General features: G+C 41.7%; 1 protein-coding gene across 1 annotated transcript in view; it reads right to left on the reverse strand.

Moving 5' to 3' along the window:
* Window positions 1–18,073, reverse strand: part of SPATA13 (spermatogenesis associated 13) — a 116,937-nt gene that overhangs the window by 14,580 nt on the left and 84,284 nt on the right. The window contains exons 5-8 of the mRNA XM_042457058.1: window positions 8,040–8,176; window positions 7,563–7,742; window positions 3,560–3,745; window positions 1,652–1,765 (exon numbers count right to left, since the gene is read on the reverse strand). Of these exons, the coding sequence (XP_042312992.1) occupies window positions 1,652–1,765; window positions 3,560–3,745; window positions 7,563–7,742; window positions 8,040–8,176 (617 nt within the window). The remainder of the gene's footprint in view (window positions 1–1,651; window positions 1,766–3,559; window positions 3,746–7,562; window positions 7,743–8,039; window positions 8,177–18,073) is intronic.

The following is an 18,073-nucleotide window of genomic DNA, read 5'->3' on the forward strand; positions in this document are numbered from 1 at the left end:
GCTTGGCATCCTCTGAGGCTGAGAGAGTGTGACTTGCCCAAGATCACCCAGCGGATTTACATGGCTGAGCCAAGATTCGAACTCTGGTCTCCAGGGTCCTAGTCCAACACTCAAACAATGCTATATTATTATCCAAAAAAAACAAGTTACATTATCTGAATTCTAATTTGCTGTAGAACTAATGAGAAAGGGAGCCCAGAAGGCCAGATCATACAGAAATCATACACAGCAGTCATAATTTTGCCACTTAGTTTGAGCAAACAACACTGCCCCGTGGAAACAGCTGAACATCAAACAGAAGTGAGATGCAGGACAGCTGCACTACATTTCTCAGGTACCATTACTCAATACAGTGTTATGGTACTGGGACCATAGATTGGTAGAAGTAATACAGAGAAGTGCTATACAGAGTGACACATGGAATGAAGAACCATATGAAGATGAACTCCAAATTCTAGAAAGCAAGCACCAAGAGAAATTGCGAAGAATAGAGATCACCAGGAACAGACGATATCTCAATTCAGTTGCTATATTGTTCATAGACAGAATCAACTGTAGCATTAACTAAAATATCCCAATATAAAAAACAAAACAATGGCCAATAGACTGGAAACATAAATTCTACATAAATTCAACCTAGATAATGAGGAAACTGAAATTTCGCACAACTTGTCTAAAATATTGATCAGAATGGAGACTGCAGTCAAGAAATCAGAAGACTAGGAATGGAAAGGGCAGCTATGAAAGAACTAGACAGGATCCTAAAGTGTAAAGATATACAACTGAACACTAAAGTCAGAATCGTCCAAGCTACTGTATTCCCCATCCCCATGAACGTATGTGAGAGCTAAGCAATAAAGAAAGCAGACAGGAAGAAAATCAGATCATTCGAGAGGTGATGCTGGCAAAGAGTGCTGAGGATACCATGGATGCCCAAAAAGTAGAAACAAATGGGTCCTTGAACAGATCAAGCCAAAACTATCTCACGGACAAAACTGAGGCTGTCATACTTTGGCCAAATCATGAGAAGACATGACTCATTAAAAAAGACAAAAATGCTAGGAAAGGTAGAAGGTAGTAGAAAGAGAGGCAGAATGCACACCAGATGGATGGACTCAGTCAAGGAGGTCACTGGCCTTAATCTGCAGGACCCTAAGCAGTGCAGTGGAGGATAGAGGGTCTTGATGTCTCATTGATAGGATTGCCCTGAGTTGGGGATGACTCAAGGGCAGTTAACAATAACAATGGTAGTCCTCCCCAGTCTCAGACTGATCTCTTTATCTTTCTGCCAATTCTGCCTCAATTGGTTCTTCCTTCATCCCCAATTCCCCCTTCTGTTTGATCTTTCTGCCTTTGCCCGGGTTTTGCCCATCTTCTCTCGATCCTATCAGTCTGCTTTGCCTTTCTACCCATTTTCTTGTCTGACTGTCATTCTCAGTCCATTTGCCATTTTCCCACTCCTCGCAACTTATACCTGAACTTTGTGCATTTTTTCTTCTCCCTCATTCTGCCCCTTCCTTTTTTGAATTTGGTCTCTTCTTTACTTATATATAGTCAGCCCTCCGTTTTTGTGGGGGATCTGTTCTGGACCCCCCCCCCTGCGAAAAAGGATACTCGCATATATTCAAGTCCTATAGTTTTGAATGGGGTGCATATCTGCGAGCGTGCTCAGGACACATGCTGCGGGGGCATGCCACATTGACAATAACGGAGGTCGCCCTCCGTGAATATCCAAGACATCAGGTCCGCGAGGAAGGAGGGGCGACTGTACACACACGCACACATGCACACAGAAGTCAATATTTTCTTTATTTTCGTTTTTTTGCCACCAGATTCACCATGTAACAATTATGCTCACTTCTCCATGGTCGCCTTAGTTGATGATCTCCGTCTGGGCAACAACAGGGGAAGTGTGACCCTGCTGGTGCCTTCGATACCGTAGACCATGGTATCCTTCTGGAACGCCTGAGGGAGTTAGGCATTGGGGGCACTGCGCTGCAGAGGTTCTGTTCCTACCTCTTGGGCAGATTCCTGATGATGAGGCTTGGAGACAGCTGCTCCACTAAGAGAGAGCTAATATCTGGCATCCCTCAGGGTTCCATTCTATCCCCCATGCTATTTAACATTTACATGAAGCCGCTGGGAGAGGTCATCCGGAGACATGGAGCACGGTATTATCAGTATGCTGATGACACCCAGATCCATCTCTCTATGATGTTTATCACACTATATTCTTAAAGTGCTACTATTCCACTTTGACTCCTCTAGCTGCCTCCTGTTGCATTCTGGGATTTGCAGTTTTAAGGAGGAGTATTTAGAATTCTCAGGCAGATCTCTGACTGACACAGTGATTAAGGATGGCATCTCTCCTCTGGATGCCTGCCTTGGGTCGGTAATGGGCTGTATGAGGGAAAACAGACTCAAGGTGAATCCAGAGAAAACGGAGGTACTCGTGATAGATTCCCCAAGTCCAGGGATGGAGATTTGCCAACCTGTCCTGGACGGGGTCATACTTCCCCTAAAAGACAAAGTTCACAGTTTGGGAGTACTCCTGGACCCATCTCTACAGTTATCATATAGAGTGGATGCGGCCAGGAATGCTTGGTACCAGCTTTGGCTGATGCACCAACTGCGCCCCTACCTGGACTGAAAGGACCTTGAAACAGTGGTACACACACTGGTAATCCCTTGACTAGATTTCTGCAATGCGTTCTACATGGGGCTACCTTTGTACCAAGTTCAGAAGCTTCAGCTAGTTCAAAATGCAACAGCCAGACTGATCACTGGAACATCCAGATCAGATCATATAACACGTTTTAAAATCTCTACACTGGCTGCCAATCAGCTTCCGGGCACAATACAAAGTGTTGGTCATCACCTTTAAAGCCCTACATGGCTTGGGCCTGAGTTACTTGAGGGAACGCCTCTCCCTATATAATCCGCCCCACACTTAGAACATCCGGGAAGAATCTTTCAGAATACTCAAAGACTAGATTAGTATCAACTTCCCATAGAACATTCACTGCCATGGCCCCCACGTTATGGAACAACTTACCGGAGGAAATCCATGTTATCACCACTTTAGATGCCTTCAAGAAGGCACTAAAGATGGATCTCTTCAGGCGGGCATACCCACCCGACCTTCTGTAAAGAAATGGAAGAAATCCCACTTCTGATCGAAACAGCACATTGTAACTGATGTTTTTATTAGTATTGTTGATTCAAGTTTTCACTGATTATTGTTTATAGTATGTATTTTAGATACTATTGTATTGTATGTGGTTTTATGATTGTAATCTTGCCTTGATCCAGTGGAAGAGGCGGGAAAATATAAATAAAATAATTATTATTATCTTTTAAAAAAATTATTATTCTCCCTCCTTGCCCTCTCCAGCTGACAAATGGCCGATCCTAAAAGGCAAGAGCAGGCCCTAAGTGTCTGCAGGCCAAACAAACACCAGCCAGGGGCCCATTTGACCATGGACTGTTCACTTCAAGACAAAGCCAGGCCTTTCTTGTAACAACATAGATGTTTTTCTACTCTGGCATTTTAGCTTACTTCACAGATGTCCTTGAGATGTTTGATATAAATACGTTCTGTATTCATTATTTCCTGAATAACATTTGTTCTCATCTGATCCTTATTTTCTGCCATTTTTTGACGGTGCTTTCCAGGTTCTGCATTTGGCTCTTCATCTTGGAGGCTACCACAGTTTTCTGCAAGTTCTTCCTGGTTGACCCGGAGCTGAAATGATAAGAGATTAGAAACAACTTGAGTTGAAGAAACACAGATATAGTGCAGGCAACATGGGAAATACAAAGTTAACTGTTACTAAGTCTGCATCTGCACTGCAGAAACAATCCGGTCTGACACCAATTTAACTGCAATGGTTGAATGCTACGGCATTCTGGGAATTGTAGTTTTGTGAGACATTTAGCCTTTTCTGTCAGAGAGCTCTGGTGCCACAACAAACTACAGTTTCCAGAATTCCACAGCACTGAGCCATGGCAAGTAAAGTGGTGTCAAACTGAATTATTTCTGCAGTGTGGACGCAGCCTAGGTAAGGTATTGAAATTGCCATTTAAAAATACACATAAGATACTACATTCTGTGGCTTCAAGCCACAGATAGCTGGGGAAGAACCAAAGGTATAGATTCTAAGGAAGCAATACTGAACTATACAAATACAGATAAATAATCTAACTTGGGATAAGGTAGTCTCCTCAGTTTCCTATAGTTATAGGAGTTGAATCACTACTAAATTAACTGGAATGTATCACTATTCACTCCTGGAAGTACAGTCAGCCCTCTGTATCTACAGATTCTGCATCCACTAATTTAATAATCCATGGTGTGAAAATATTTTTTAAGAAATCTCAAAAGCAAACCTTGATTTTGCCATGTAATATAAGGGACACCATTTTATTATGCCACCATTTTATTGGTTTTTATAGTATTGTGTTCTATCTGTTGCTTTTATGTGTTTCCTTTTATAATTGTGTTTTGTATTTTAACATGCCTCACCTCGAGCCTTGAGGAGAGGCAGGAAAGAAATAATAATGATAAATGATGATGATGATGATGATATAATGGGATTTGAGTATCTACAGATTTTAGTATCCATGGGGGATCCTGGAACTGAACTCCAGTGGATAACAAGGACCCACTATAAGTCCACAAATGATGACTTTGCAATGTACTCCAACTCTCAAGGTTCCAAGCCATTTAGGGCTTTAGATGTGTTCACCATAATTTTCAATTCAGAAGCATATTGGCATTCAGCATAGTTCCTTTTAAAACTGGTGTTATATGGTTTCTATAGAATGTTCTGGTCAACAGTCCAACTGTTCGGTTTGCACTAACTGCAGCTTCTGAGTGGTCTCCAAGGGCTGTTTCATGTAAAGCACATTGCAGTAGCATAATTGGGAAGTTAGCAGCATATGCTACTGTGCCCATATTATTCCTGTCTAAGAAAAGCTATAGCTGGCAGACAGGGCAGGACACTTATCCAATTTGCACCAATCCACAGAGTCTCTAGTCTTATTGAGATTTGACTTTGGTTTATTGGCCATCATCCAACCCATTCCAGCACCTGGGCACTGGTGCAGCACCTGGACAGTCCCAGCTGAGTCCAACAGCAAGAAGAAGTAGAGTCTTATAAACATACTTATGGCACCCAATGCCCAAACTTCTAATGACCTCAACAACAGCTTCATACTGAACAGTATGTGGAATATGATGGAACCCTGTGGCATGCCACAGTTAATGGTGCTGAGGCTGAACAGGAATCCTCCAGTGCAATTCTCCAGAACTAGCCCAGTAGACAGAAACAGAACCACCATATCACAGCCCCAACCCCACAGAATCATACCCACAGAATCCCATGGTTAATGATACTGAAAATTGTTTAAAGATCCAGGAGGAACAACAGGACAGTGCCCACCTCATCCTTCAGCAGAAACCAGGCTGAAATGGATCCAGATAATCTGTTTAATCTCAGAATGTCTGAAGTCACCCCAAGTTATTGGTATTAGTGATAGGACAGCAGTTATCACATTTCTCTTCCAGGAAGATTCTCTTTAGGGGAGAGTGCTCTACAGCCTCTTTTAAATAGGTAACTGCATCCAGCTACATTTTCATCCTGTCCTTTCTGCAATGACCTCAAGATGTCACAAAAAGCTCTCCACCTCACCACCATTTTATCATTACTACAATCTTTTGAGGTTGAGGTTGATGAGGCTGAGAGTTTTTGGGGACATTGGGGACATGATGCTCAGTCCAAAACTAGCCACTGTAACTCCCCTCAGTTCTCTTTACAAGATTGACTATGCTCACTTTGTTTAATATCAGAGTAATCAGTTTATAAAAGGCCCTCCTGACTGAACCTTTATCACATAAACCCTAAAGTGAAATAGTTTTAATGTAGATGGCCATTCTTAACCCCTTTCTTAAATAACCTTAAAGCCCTCTTTTATACACAGTTATTTTCTTTAGCAAACCTATCTGTTTGGACCTCTTCCAGTTTAAGGGGTAAATGAGATTAGGAATTTTAAATAAGGTCTATCAAAAAGTGAGTATTAAGAGATCCCTTTGAAATAGATAAGATCAAAAAAAGTGGTCTAAAAAGCAATTTCAAATTAATATCGGCCAATTTTCAACAGAAACCCCTTTTAAAATCTTTATACTGTTTAGTCTTTGCCATAGGCTTTTAAGAGTGATTGATTGTTTATCTTGTTAAGTAAAAACAAACAAACATCCCTCAAGAATCAGCAACGTGGAATGCAAATATCCTTGGATGTTTGTCTGGCACCAAATACAATACAGTGCCCATTTCAAAAGATTTTGGAGAAAACCAAATGGTGATTTTGGTCAGTGTTTCACTGAAACCACTATTAACTTCCACTTATGGTCACTGTAAGAGCAATGTAATTTACTAAGTGGTTCTCATCTTGCACAGCATTTATCAATGTAGAATACTTTTTGAAATTCTCCCATACACTTGTTTATGCCGAGATAATGATAAATGTTCAGTGCAGAATTCAATTATTATTGCAAAAAATAATTATGATTGCCAAACAGAACAGTTTAAAAAGCTTTGACACACTCATGGAAGATGAATCAGTAGCTACCAGATGTTTTTGGATATATACACTCTAAAGTATCAGAGCAATATACTTCTGTATGTCAGTTGCTGGGCAACATGAGCGCAAGAATGAATTTATACTCACATCTTGCTTGTGAGCTTCCCACAGGAAACTGGTTGACTACGTTGTGAACAGAATGCTGGAGCAAATAGGCCTTTCTGATTCTACATTCCCCACTGGCAAAAATTGGGTAACTAATTGAATATTTTACAAGATACATTCAGGAAGGGCAGAACCAATGTGAATCCACTGACTCATTCACCCTTCCCCTTCTTTCACCCTATTATTCTCCTTCTTCTTACAGAAAGAGAAGTAAAACATAACCACACACATTTTAAAGGTAGTTTTGCAGCCTCATTCTGTGCCTATTTATTGAGGTCTATGGACTTCCTTACAAGAGTGTGCACACAGGACTTAGTATCTTTTTTTTTTTTAATATCCCATCCAAGGCAGACATGGCAAAATTTAGAGGAAGGACAGAATATTATCAACAGGCTCAGAAAGTGTAGTTTAAACTGAATAGCTCTTACCACAAAAATTTTTTTCAGTTATACTGGATGAGTTGGATTCCATTGTTACACACTGTAAATGCTGACAAATGCCCTTTTCATCTGGATGCTGCTCACAGCAAACTCTGTTTCTTACTTAGCGTTTAGCTATTACCTTAAAATATCTTTTGAGTTCAGGAATAATAATACCATGTGCATAAAAAAACTCATGAAGGGAAGCCATATCGAAATCCAAAAGAAAATTTGGGCCTTGCTACAAGGTGGCCTCAAGCCCTAACCTACCATCAGTTGTCATCTTGATGTTACAGTGGGAAAGGAAGCAGTGCTACTAAACTTGACCAACATACCAGCCCATACAAAGGAGAGCACAAAATTATGTAAAAGTTATTGAGATACCACTTTACTCACCCTGACGAAGCTAGCTGGAAACCAGGCTTCCTTGTCCTCATTTCTTCCCCACCACCAATCCTTGTTTGAAGCTTCAAGGACTTGGATGACATCCCCAGCTTTGAAGGCTAATTCCTGGTCATCCATGGTCACGTGATCCCAGAGTGCCTCTGCATATACCATGCTCCCATCACTTATCAACTGAAACATAAATACTTGGTGAAGAGCAAAATTATGCTGGGATGGTCAAAGACAAATGCATGAAGTAGCTTTGTGGAAGATGCAAGCGGCCAATGCAGAAATTGAAATATTGTGCTAATTTTCTTAAGCCTATCTACTGAAACACTTTCTTTTCAACAAGATAATGAATGAATAAATAAAATAATGTGTAAGTTGTTAATGAAAGAACAAGAGTCAATTATGAACTCACAGAGCTGATAGTTCCTCTGTGAGACTTAAACATCACCCAAGTTTGCATATAAGTCCTCTTTTTATTACCTCGTTAATGGCTAGTTGCTCTCCTCCAGGCTGCAAATACCTCGGGCTGGCTTGACAGAGCTCCTCATAACTATAATCCTCCTCACTACCGTTGTCATCCACTAAGGCAGAAGATTCAGTACCCCCATCTACAGCACCTGGCATGAAAGTGAAATGTTGAGTCATGAAGGTATAGTCAAAGCCAAGGGCATGATTTTTTTTTTCAAAAAATCAATCTTCATATTAAACACGCACGGAACTCTGATTTTCCCCATTCTTTTATCAGTTGCGTGAGTTACAAAAAGTCTCACTGAAAGAAAGAATTCTGAACGAGCACTAAGACCTGGTGTACATATTATGCAGAATCGATGCAATCTGAAAAATAATACTACAGTGTACAGTGTCCCTATCCAGTGTTTCAACCAGCCATACATTCTTCCAAAACACTCCATTACATTTTCCCCTTCCACTGAGCACCCTTGTCCTTTCTGGGCTATTTTGGTGATTTACCTTCTTTAGCGGTTTTCTCCCCTTTTAATGTAGTTTTCTTATACACCTACAGACTATGAGATTGCTGCAAGTCTCCTTCCTCATGGGCATGGATAGTGCCATTTTGGCTACATAACAACTCATATGCAGAGAATGACTTCACTATTAGAATATCAAGTGGTACAATTCTCAACTGTGAGGGCCGCTATTAAAGAACTAGAAAAGATCCTAAAATGCAGAGATACTGTATACAACTGAGCACAAAAGTTAAGAATCATACAAGCCACTGTATTGTCTACTACCATGTATGGATATGAGAGCTGGATAGTTAAGAAACAAGATAGGAAGAAAATCAATTCATTTGAGATGTGGTGCTGGAGAAGAGTGCTGAGGAGAGCCAAAAAGACAAATAAATGGGTCCTAGATCAGATCAGGCCAGAAATCTCTCTGGATGCCAAGATGACAAAACTTATCATATTTCAGACACAACATGAGAAGGCACAACTCACAGGATAAAACAATAAAGTTAGGAAAGTAGAAAGAGAGGAAGACTGCATTCTAGATGTATGGACCCTATTAAGGAGGTCACGGATATGAATGTACAGGAACTAAGCAGAGTAGTGGAACACAGGGGGTCTCAGAGATATTTCATTGACAAGGCCGCCATGGGTTGAGATTGACTCGAGGGCAGTTAACAACAACAGAAACAACAACAAACCACCTTATACAGCACAAAAATTAGAAGAAGTAATATTTTTGAATATTTGTTCAATGTAAAAGCTGAAAGGTTAATGAAGGCTATATTAAAGTGCTGTAGATTTTTCCCTAACAGGTTTACTATTTATATTGATTATACTGTGTATGTTATATTGGTATACATTAAGCCAGGATATTTGAAGTGTTCGGATTTCTAGGTCCACCAGTGTGACTCTATTGTCAACATGTGGCAGAGTCAGGCTGGAGGATTTAGAGACCTAGAACATATTAATAAAATCCATGAATAATCAAATCCACAAAAGTCAAAGCAGCAAAAGTGGAGCACTGTAAAATGATCATACTAAGCTCCCTTAAGGAAAATGTTTCATAAGAGATATAATATAGATGATGATGTTCATATAGAATCATAGAATCGTAGAGTTGGAAGAGACCACTAGGGCCATCCAGTCCAACCCCCTGCCATGCAGGAAATCCAAATCGAAGCATCCCTGACAGATGACCATCCAGCCTCTGTTTAAAGACCTCCAAGGAAGGAGACTCTATCACCCTCCGAGGGAGTGCATTCCACTGTCGAACAGCCCTTACTGTCAGGAAGTTCCTCCTAATGTTCAGGTGGAATCTCTTTTCCTGTAGCTTGCATCCATTGTTCCGGGTCCTGTTCTCTGGAGCAGTAGAAAACAAGCTTGCTCCCTCTTCAACATGACATTCTTTCAAATATTTAAACAGGGCTATCATATCGCCTCTTAACCTTCTTTTCTCCAGGCTAAACATTCCCAGCTCCCTAAGTCGTTCCTCATAGGGCATGGTTTCCAGACCCTTCACCATTTTTGTCGCCCTCCTTTGGACACGCTCCAGTTTCTCAATGTCCTTTCTGAATTGTGGCGCCCAGAACTGGACACAATATTCCAGGTGGGGCCTGACCAGAGCAGAATACAGTGGCACTATTACTTCTCTTGATCTAGACACTATACTTCTATTGATGCAGCCTAAAATCGCATTGGCTTTTTTAGCTGCCGCATTGCACTGTTGACTCATGTTCAACTTGTGGTCTACTTGGACTCCTAGATCCCTTTCACACGTAGTTTCATTCAGCCAGGTGTCACCCATCCTATATCTGTGCATTTTATTTTTCCGCCCTAAGTGCAATACCTTACATTTCTCCGTGTTGAATTTCATTTTGTTAGCTTTGGCCCAGCTTTCTAGTCTATTCAGGTCATTTTGAATCTTGATCCTGTCCTCTGGGGTATTAGCTATTCCCCCTAATTTAGTATCATCTGCAAATTTGATAAGTATGCTCCCAATTCTGTCATCCAGGTCATTGATAAAGATGTTGAATAGCACTGGGCCCAGGACAGAGCCCTATGGGACCCCACTGGTCACTTCTCTCCAGGATGAAAAGGAGCCATTGTTGAGCACCCTTTGGGTTCGGCCGGTCAACTAATTACAGATCCATGTAACAGTTCCTTTGTCTAGCCCACATTTTACAAGCTTGTTTGCAAGAATGTCATGGGGAACCTTGTCAAAGGCCTTACGGAAATCAAGATATCCTATATCCACAGCATTCCCTTCATCTACCAAGCTGGTAATTTTATCAAAGAAAGAGATTAGGTTTGTTTGGCATGACTTGTTTCTCTGAAACCCATGTTGACTTTTTGTGATTATGGCATTGCCTTCTAGATGTTCACAGACTCTCTGTTTAATGATCTGCTCCAGAATCTTTCCTGGTATTGATGTCAGACTAACTGGACGATAATTGTTGGGATCCTCTTTTTTCCCCTTTTTGAAGATGGGGACAACGTTTGTCCTTCGCCAGTCTGCTGGGATCTCTCCTGTAAAGAGAGCTAGCATGATGTAGTAGTTTGAATATTGGGCTAGGGCTTTTGAGATCAGAATTAGAATCCCTGCTCAGGCCACATTCTCTCAGCCTCAGAGGAAGGCAATTCAAACCCTATCTGAACAGATCTTGCCAATAAGACCCTGTAATAGGGTTACCTTAAAATTGCCATAAGTCAACAACAACTTGAAAAAGCACAACTTCATAGAAAAAGGGCAGTATGATTAATTTTAAGACTGGATAATTTAGCTACAGAGGCTGGGGACAAGATGACCTTATGACTTCTTGGATCATAGCATGGCTAACTCTCTTCCCCCATTATATGGAATTTGGGTGTACACTCACTTTCTTCTTTCATGCTGCTATGAGCAACTACAATCTGACTTATTAGACCATGAGTGGACAACCTCTACTACAAGTGCCAGAAGTGACACAGGCAATGAATATCCAAGGCACACTGTCTAGGACAAGCAGTAGGAGAGCCTGTGATCCTAGCTGAACCTGTGATCTAGGCCTTCATTTCTGTCCAATCTTTTAGAGCTACCCAGTTACTGGTTATCCAACTCAATGGCGCAGAGGGAAAACCACATCAAAGTACAGAAGAGCTCAGTGTGGTGGCAATGTCTTGTATGTCTTGTACTTTGGAATTCCCCAAAAGTTGGCCACCAGGTTCTCATGACAACACAGCATGATAAAAAGTGCTACACACAATCATTTTGCTCTTTCCTGCTTTTACTGTTCTTAGAGCTAACTTTTCCAAAGATTTGCCTTATGTGAGACATAACTTTGAGAAATGAACAAGTATCTACCAAAACAAAATTTCCTTATGGATTTCATTCCTCAGAAGGCCAGATCTGTCCATTCTTAATCACTCAGACTAAGATTAGGGCTTTAACTCTCTAATTTCAAATTTGACTTAGAAAGCATGATCCCATTAATCTCTTTTGTAATAATTTACAACATAAGAAACATTATTGTAATACGGATTATGAACCAAAATGGAAGCTAATTGGCTTATAAAATTAAACATTTTTACAATAGAGATACACACCATAGAAAGCCACTTATATATAGATTTACGAATTGCTCCCTCACTAGCATTGCATTTGGAAGATTTCCTCTGCTTTTTTTATAAAGTCATAGTGATGTAAATATCGATGCACAAATATTATACACAGACTGAGTAAAAGAGGCACAAATACAGAGAGCTTATTATCTCTTCCTCTCTGTAGCCATTTCTCTATTGTTTACTGCCAGGAATAAATATACAGACATGAATAGGCAATTTCTAGCTCTCTAATGGAATGTCAAAACTGAAAACAAAACAAAACCCAACACAGAACTGTTTTTCACCTCATTTTATTTTGTTGTGTTGGTCTTGCTAGTACAAGCATTATTTTATATCAAGTCAAGCCCCCTAACTGTAACATTTTAAAATGCAAACACCACAGAGAATAAATGGAGTTCATTTGCTGCATAAACATACCAATCTGAAGGCTCTCCAGACTCCAAAAACGGGCCATTTCCCCTCTGGCTACCATCTTGCTGTCCAGCAATAAACCATATAAAATGCAGAATATGGTTTTTAATAGGTAAGGTTTAGCTCTTTAAAAACAAAAAATCATCGTGGACTAGGAAAGGCTGCAAGCTACTGGAAATGCAGAAACAGCTTATTCATCGCTTTGAGCTTCTGTCTGCATTTCAGGCCAGAGACTACTTCGAAACTGACAGCTCACTCCCTGTTCAGTGTAGCTGTGAGTTTAGTGCATTTAGTGACATCATAGGTACCCTTAGGGAGGAAGTTACAAGATAGAAACACACACACACACACACACACACACACAAACACACATACACACAAAGCGTGCTCATCCACATAATTCATGCACACAGGCTTCTACTGCCATAAGTGCTTACAGAACAGATTTATTATTGTTACTCTGAATTAGACTTTCTATTCAGATGTGTATACCTACTTTTCCTTTGTGTAGTCCAGAGGAAAAGGTTCCATTGCCAAATAACTGGTTTTGTCTCATCATCACATGCTTGAAAATGAATGACTTGGTATAAGTTATGTTGCAACATTAGGGAAAAACAGATTGGCTTGGGGGTGGTGTGGGGCATGGTGACCATAGACCACACGCCCCCAACCCAGCCTCACGGTGCCCACCCGACCAGATGTTGGGCAGTATGGAAAAGCTCCTGCAGTGCAATGACTAGACATTTCACACCGCAGGAGTGGAGAAGAGCAGCGGCGGTGGTGGTGAAAGGTGCACCCTGGCGCAAAAAGGACCTGCTTTTTGCCACTCCTTTTTGCACAGGGAAAAGGCCAGATCAGGGCCGCAGCACGTGGTTGTGGTGCCTCCGATCCAGCGCACAAAGGGGTGGGGTGATGCCCCCCCTTTAGGGCTGTTTTCGACCATTATCTCAGACTGTAAATGGCAAATGTAAGGTTAAATATTGAAAATATAAAGTTACAGTTCTTCAATAAAGTGGATTATAATCCTCTCTCTCTCTGTTAATCATAGTTCAGTGATTACTTGACTGGGATAAGGAGGGGTATTTAGAATTCTCAGGCAGTGAAGTTCAGCTCCTTAAAACTGCCAATCCCAGCATGCAACAGGAGGCAGCTAGAGGAGTCACACTGGAATAGTACCTCTTTAAGAGCATAGTGTGATAAACATCCAAAAGTCTCAGTTCAAGACTTCTAATCACTTCATCTAATGGCTCTCCAAAAGTTTATCCACACAGCACAATTACAGTCTCTTGACTGCACTTTAATTATCGTGGATCCATCTTAGGGAATCTTGGAATTTCTAGCTTCGGGGAGCTACTTAGAATTCTCAGTTAAGAGTGTTCTAGACAACTCCCCTAAAATATGTCTCTGGAATTTTATAGCAGAATTTCATGTAACTTAAACTACAAATCCCACAATTCTGTAGGACAAAACCATGGCAGTTAAAGTGGTATCAAACTGTTATACTATGAGTCTTTCTCAGCTCATGCAGTGGTTCCCCCCACCCCACGCAGGTGGGAAAAACTGCAGGAGCTCAAACCCATATTATAGAATCATCTCATATTACAGAATCATAGAATAACCGAGTTGGAAGAGATCTCAAGGGCCACCCACACCAACTCCCCACCATGCAGTCCAACACTCAAACCACTCATGAAAGAATACACAATCAAAGCACTCTGACAGATGGCTATCCAGCCTCTGTTTAAAAACCTTCATAAGAAGGAGACTCCACCACACATCAAGGCAGTATATTCCACTGATGAACAGCACTTACTGTTTGGAAGTTCTTCCTAACATTGAGGTGGAACCTCTTTTCTTGTTGTTTGAATCCATTGCTCCAAGTCCTGTTCCCTGGAGCTGCAAAAAACAAGCTTGCTCTACCCTCAACATGATGCCTCTTCAAATATTTAAACAGGTCTATCATATTGCCTTCTCTTCTCCAGCCTAAATGTACCCAGTTGCCTAAGTCAATAGGCAGTGAAGTGCACCTGCCCAACAATGGACCAAGGACATGCACTTCCATTGACTAAAATGGGGCAGAGCAATGCATGGGAATTCCAATCCATGCATGACTAGCCTGCCAATACAGCAGACTCAGGCGTGGTACATACCACCCCAAAAGGGCGGGCTGGAGTGGTGTTCCTCTGCACTAAAAACAACCCAGAAAAAACAGGTTCTTTTAAGGCACCCGGCACACGTCACAAGTGCACCATTGGCGCACCGGTGATGTAAGTGACACACAGCAACTTCTGTATGCTGCACTTTGCTTATGTCATCATGGTGGCGCCTGTGTGGATGGGACGCCGCCATGATGCCACCACTGTTACACACTAGGGTTTGGGAGCATGCGGTTACTGTGCATTCCCAAAGTCTAGTATCAGCGGCAGCATGCCGCTTTTGGCTCGTCTATTCCAGGCCTCACTGTAATTGGATAGTGTAGATGCATGCCTGGTCTGCCTTTTCTGTATCTCAGCCCTGCTTGTTTTGGACCATGTATGTTATTTCCTCAGCCCCTGCCAGCGTGGACAGATGGATGGGTCTCAGAACCCAGAACATAACAGTCCAAATCAGATACTGGTAACATTATACAACACTACTACTAGTGCTGATGAGAGGTAAACACAGTATTCATTCATACATTCTAAGAAAATTAATTTAAAATCACTAATTTTGTTATGCAGGTATGGCCAGTATACAATTTAGGGATCTTATGGAGCATTTTAAGCATTCATGTTCATTTTAAAAATGTAATATTATATAGCCTGCTCTTCTGTGACATGCAACTATGAAAAAGTAAAGGGCTGGACTAGGCACCTTTTCAGGGACAGCTCAGTTTTACAGTTCTATAATTCTAATTTCTACAAACAGAATGAGTAAAAAAAAGTTAAACTTTGCACAATAAAAAAACAAAAAATGTGCTTATATAGCCTAAGAAAATCCCATGAAGTCGCCATACTTTGATAGGCAATTTGGAGGCACATACACACAGAGAAAGGAGACATAAAATATGGCAGTGGAGTTACAATGAAATTAAGAGCAGGTTAACAACACTGGAAATTTAAAAGCCTGGCCTTTTTCTTCTTTTGTTGCCTGTCATTAAAAATAGATTAGAAGAGATACAAGGCAAGCTTTCCTAGGGAAAGCATTCTAAAGGCAAGGTGTGATAACTGAGATGAACCTCCAAGCTTCCTCCAGAAACCATCCACCTCAACTTAAAATAAAATAAAATAAAACTTCTCTGCAAATCTTCACAACCAGATACACTGTTCTAAGGCTGGGATTTGAAAGACTTGGGGAAAGAGTGTGGCTTGGCCCCAGTTTGTTGTTGTTGTGTACCTTCAAGTCATTTCTGACTTATAGCAACCCCAAGACCTATCATGGGGTTTTCTTGGTAAGATTTGCTTAGATGAGGTTTGCCATTGCCCTCTCTGAGGCTGAGAGAGTGTGACTTGCCCAAGGTCACCCTGAGGGTTTCATGGCCAAGCTGGGAATTGAACCCTGGTCTCCAGAGTCATAGTCCAACACTCAAACCACTACACCATGCTGGCTCTAGTACCCAGACATAAAAATGTACTTCCATCTGTGAAATCAGCCTTGGCTTGAAAGGAGGAATTGGTTTTTCACAAGCGCAGCTCAAAGTGTGCACAAAACGTGCAGATCTCTCCTCCCTTGTAAAAGTATGCATGTACTGTGGATACAATGTTCTGCAAAACAACCAATGTTGAATTTATACACACTATAAGCACAGGGACTACTGTATTTTGATACCCTGTTTACTTACATATTAGCAGTAGCATAACTTTTATGTAGAGTGCAAGGATGGATGAGAAAGTAGGTGTGGGAGAGGAAATCATTGGTATCCAAAGCTAAACTTTCAACATTCCCATGGTGGATTAAAGTAATGACCTTGCCAGACTGTATCACATCAAAGACTAAATATTTTCTTTACAGTACTGGTCCTCGGCATGCAACAATTCCTTCCCTAGGAATAGCACCACCAATTCCACACAAGGCCAGGGTGTTATTTTCCAATGCTCAACAATGTTAGCATGTTGGCATCTCTGAAAAATCTTCCTCTAGTACAGAGGTCGGCAACCCCCGGCCCGCGGGCCACATCCGGCCCGTGGAGGCGGCAGGACCAGCCCCAGGCCGGTCCTGTCGCCGCCTCCTCCTCCTCCTCCTCCTCCTGGGCCTCTGTGGGCTCCTCCCAGGGCCTGCGCGGCCCCAGGCCTCTCCTTCTCAGGTTGCCCTCAGAAGCCGAGAAGGAGCCGGCGAGGATGCCCGCGCGGGTGTCCCCCGCCTCCTTCCCGGCCTCTGAGGGCCTCGAGGCCCCTCAGAACCTGGGAAGGAGCAGGGCTAGGATGCCTGCGCGGGTGTCCCCCGCCTCCTTCCCGGCCTCTGAGGGCCTCGAGGCTCCTCAGAAGCCGGGAAGGCACCTTGTGCCTTTCTAGGTTGAGACAGTGCATGCTTTCTGCCTTTTATTTTGAATTGCATTTTAGTAGTTTCCATGTTTGTAACTATTCTTATTATTATTATTTACTTGCCCTTGGTGTTCTTTGTGCAAAATCCCCTCTCAGCACCTTGTGCCTTTCTGGGTTGAGACAGTGTGCATGATTTCTTTCTTTCTTTCTTTCTTTCTTTCTTCCTTTTTTTTTTTTTTTTGAATTTCTTTGTAGTAGTTTCCATGCTTGGAACTATTATTATTATTATTATTATTATTATTATTATTATTATTATTACTCCGGGGGGCGGAGCATGCGGCCCTGCCCCTGGAAGGTGTAAGCTCCACCCCCAGCATGCAGCCCCGCCCCAGAGGGTGAAAGATCCACCCCCCAGCTTCGGCCCCCCAGTTGTCTGAGGGACAGCAATCCGGCCCCTGGCTCAAAAAGGTTGCCTACCCCTGCTCTAGTATATTTCTACATTTCGATCACTTTTTAAAAAGTGGTACCAAATAAAGCTTTAGCTCTTCCAGGCAAAAAGTAAATTTCTATACTTGAAAAACTCAGCAGTTTCTTTCAAAGACAATGCAAGTAGTGATGCTGGTCCTGTAACTGGGACATCTCCTCTGTTCTGCCTTGTACTACTGACTTGATCAAAAGACCCTTGGGGCCCCTGCTGCATGCAAAGATTTTCAAAACAGCCACAGAAGCCATGTGATTTCCTGGCTGCTGCTGGCTCTAATGGAAAAATGAGAAGCCTGACATCATATTGCAATCTGTATACTTTTCACTTTCGAAAATCTGTATTTTACTGTCTTTTGACAGTGGCTGTCCCAACTTTCAACAAATTAGAGATTGAAATGTTATTTTTAAAAAAGAACAATTCCTAGAATCCTCCAGCCAGCATGACCAATGGCATTAGCAAAGAGACAGCCATCCATGATCAGAATGAGAGTTCACATCTTTTCATCTTTCTAAGAGTGGCAATTCAGTGCCTTTACAAAACAGATTATAAAGGCAACAACCCTCTTCAATTACTGTACAGTCATCCCTCCAC

This window comes from Sceloporus undulatus, chromosome 3 (genome assembly GCF_019175285.1).
Source record: "Sceloporus undulatus isolate JIND9_A2432 ecotype Alabama chromosome 3, SceUnd_v1.1, whole genome shotgun sequence".
NCBI classification, from domain to species: Eukaryota; Metazoa; Chordata; class Lepidosauria; order Squamata; family Phrynosomatidae; genus Sceloporus; species Sceloporus undulatus.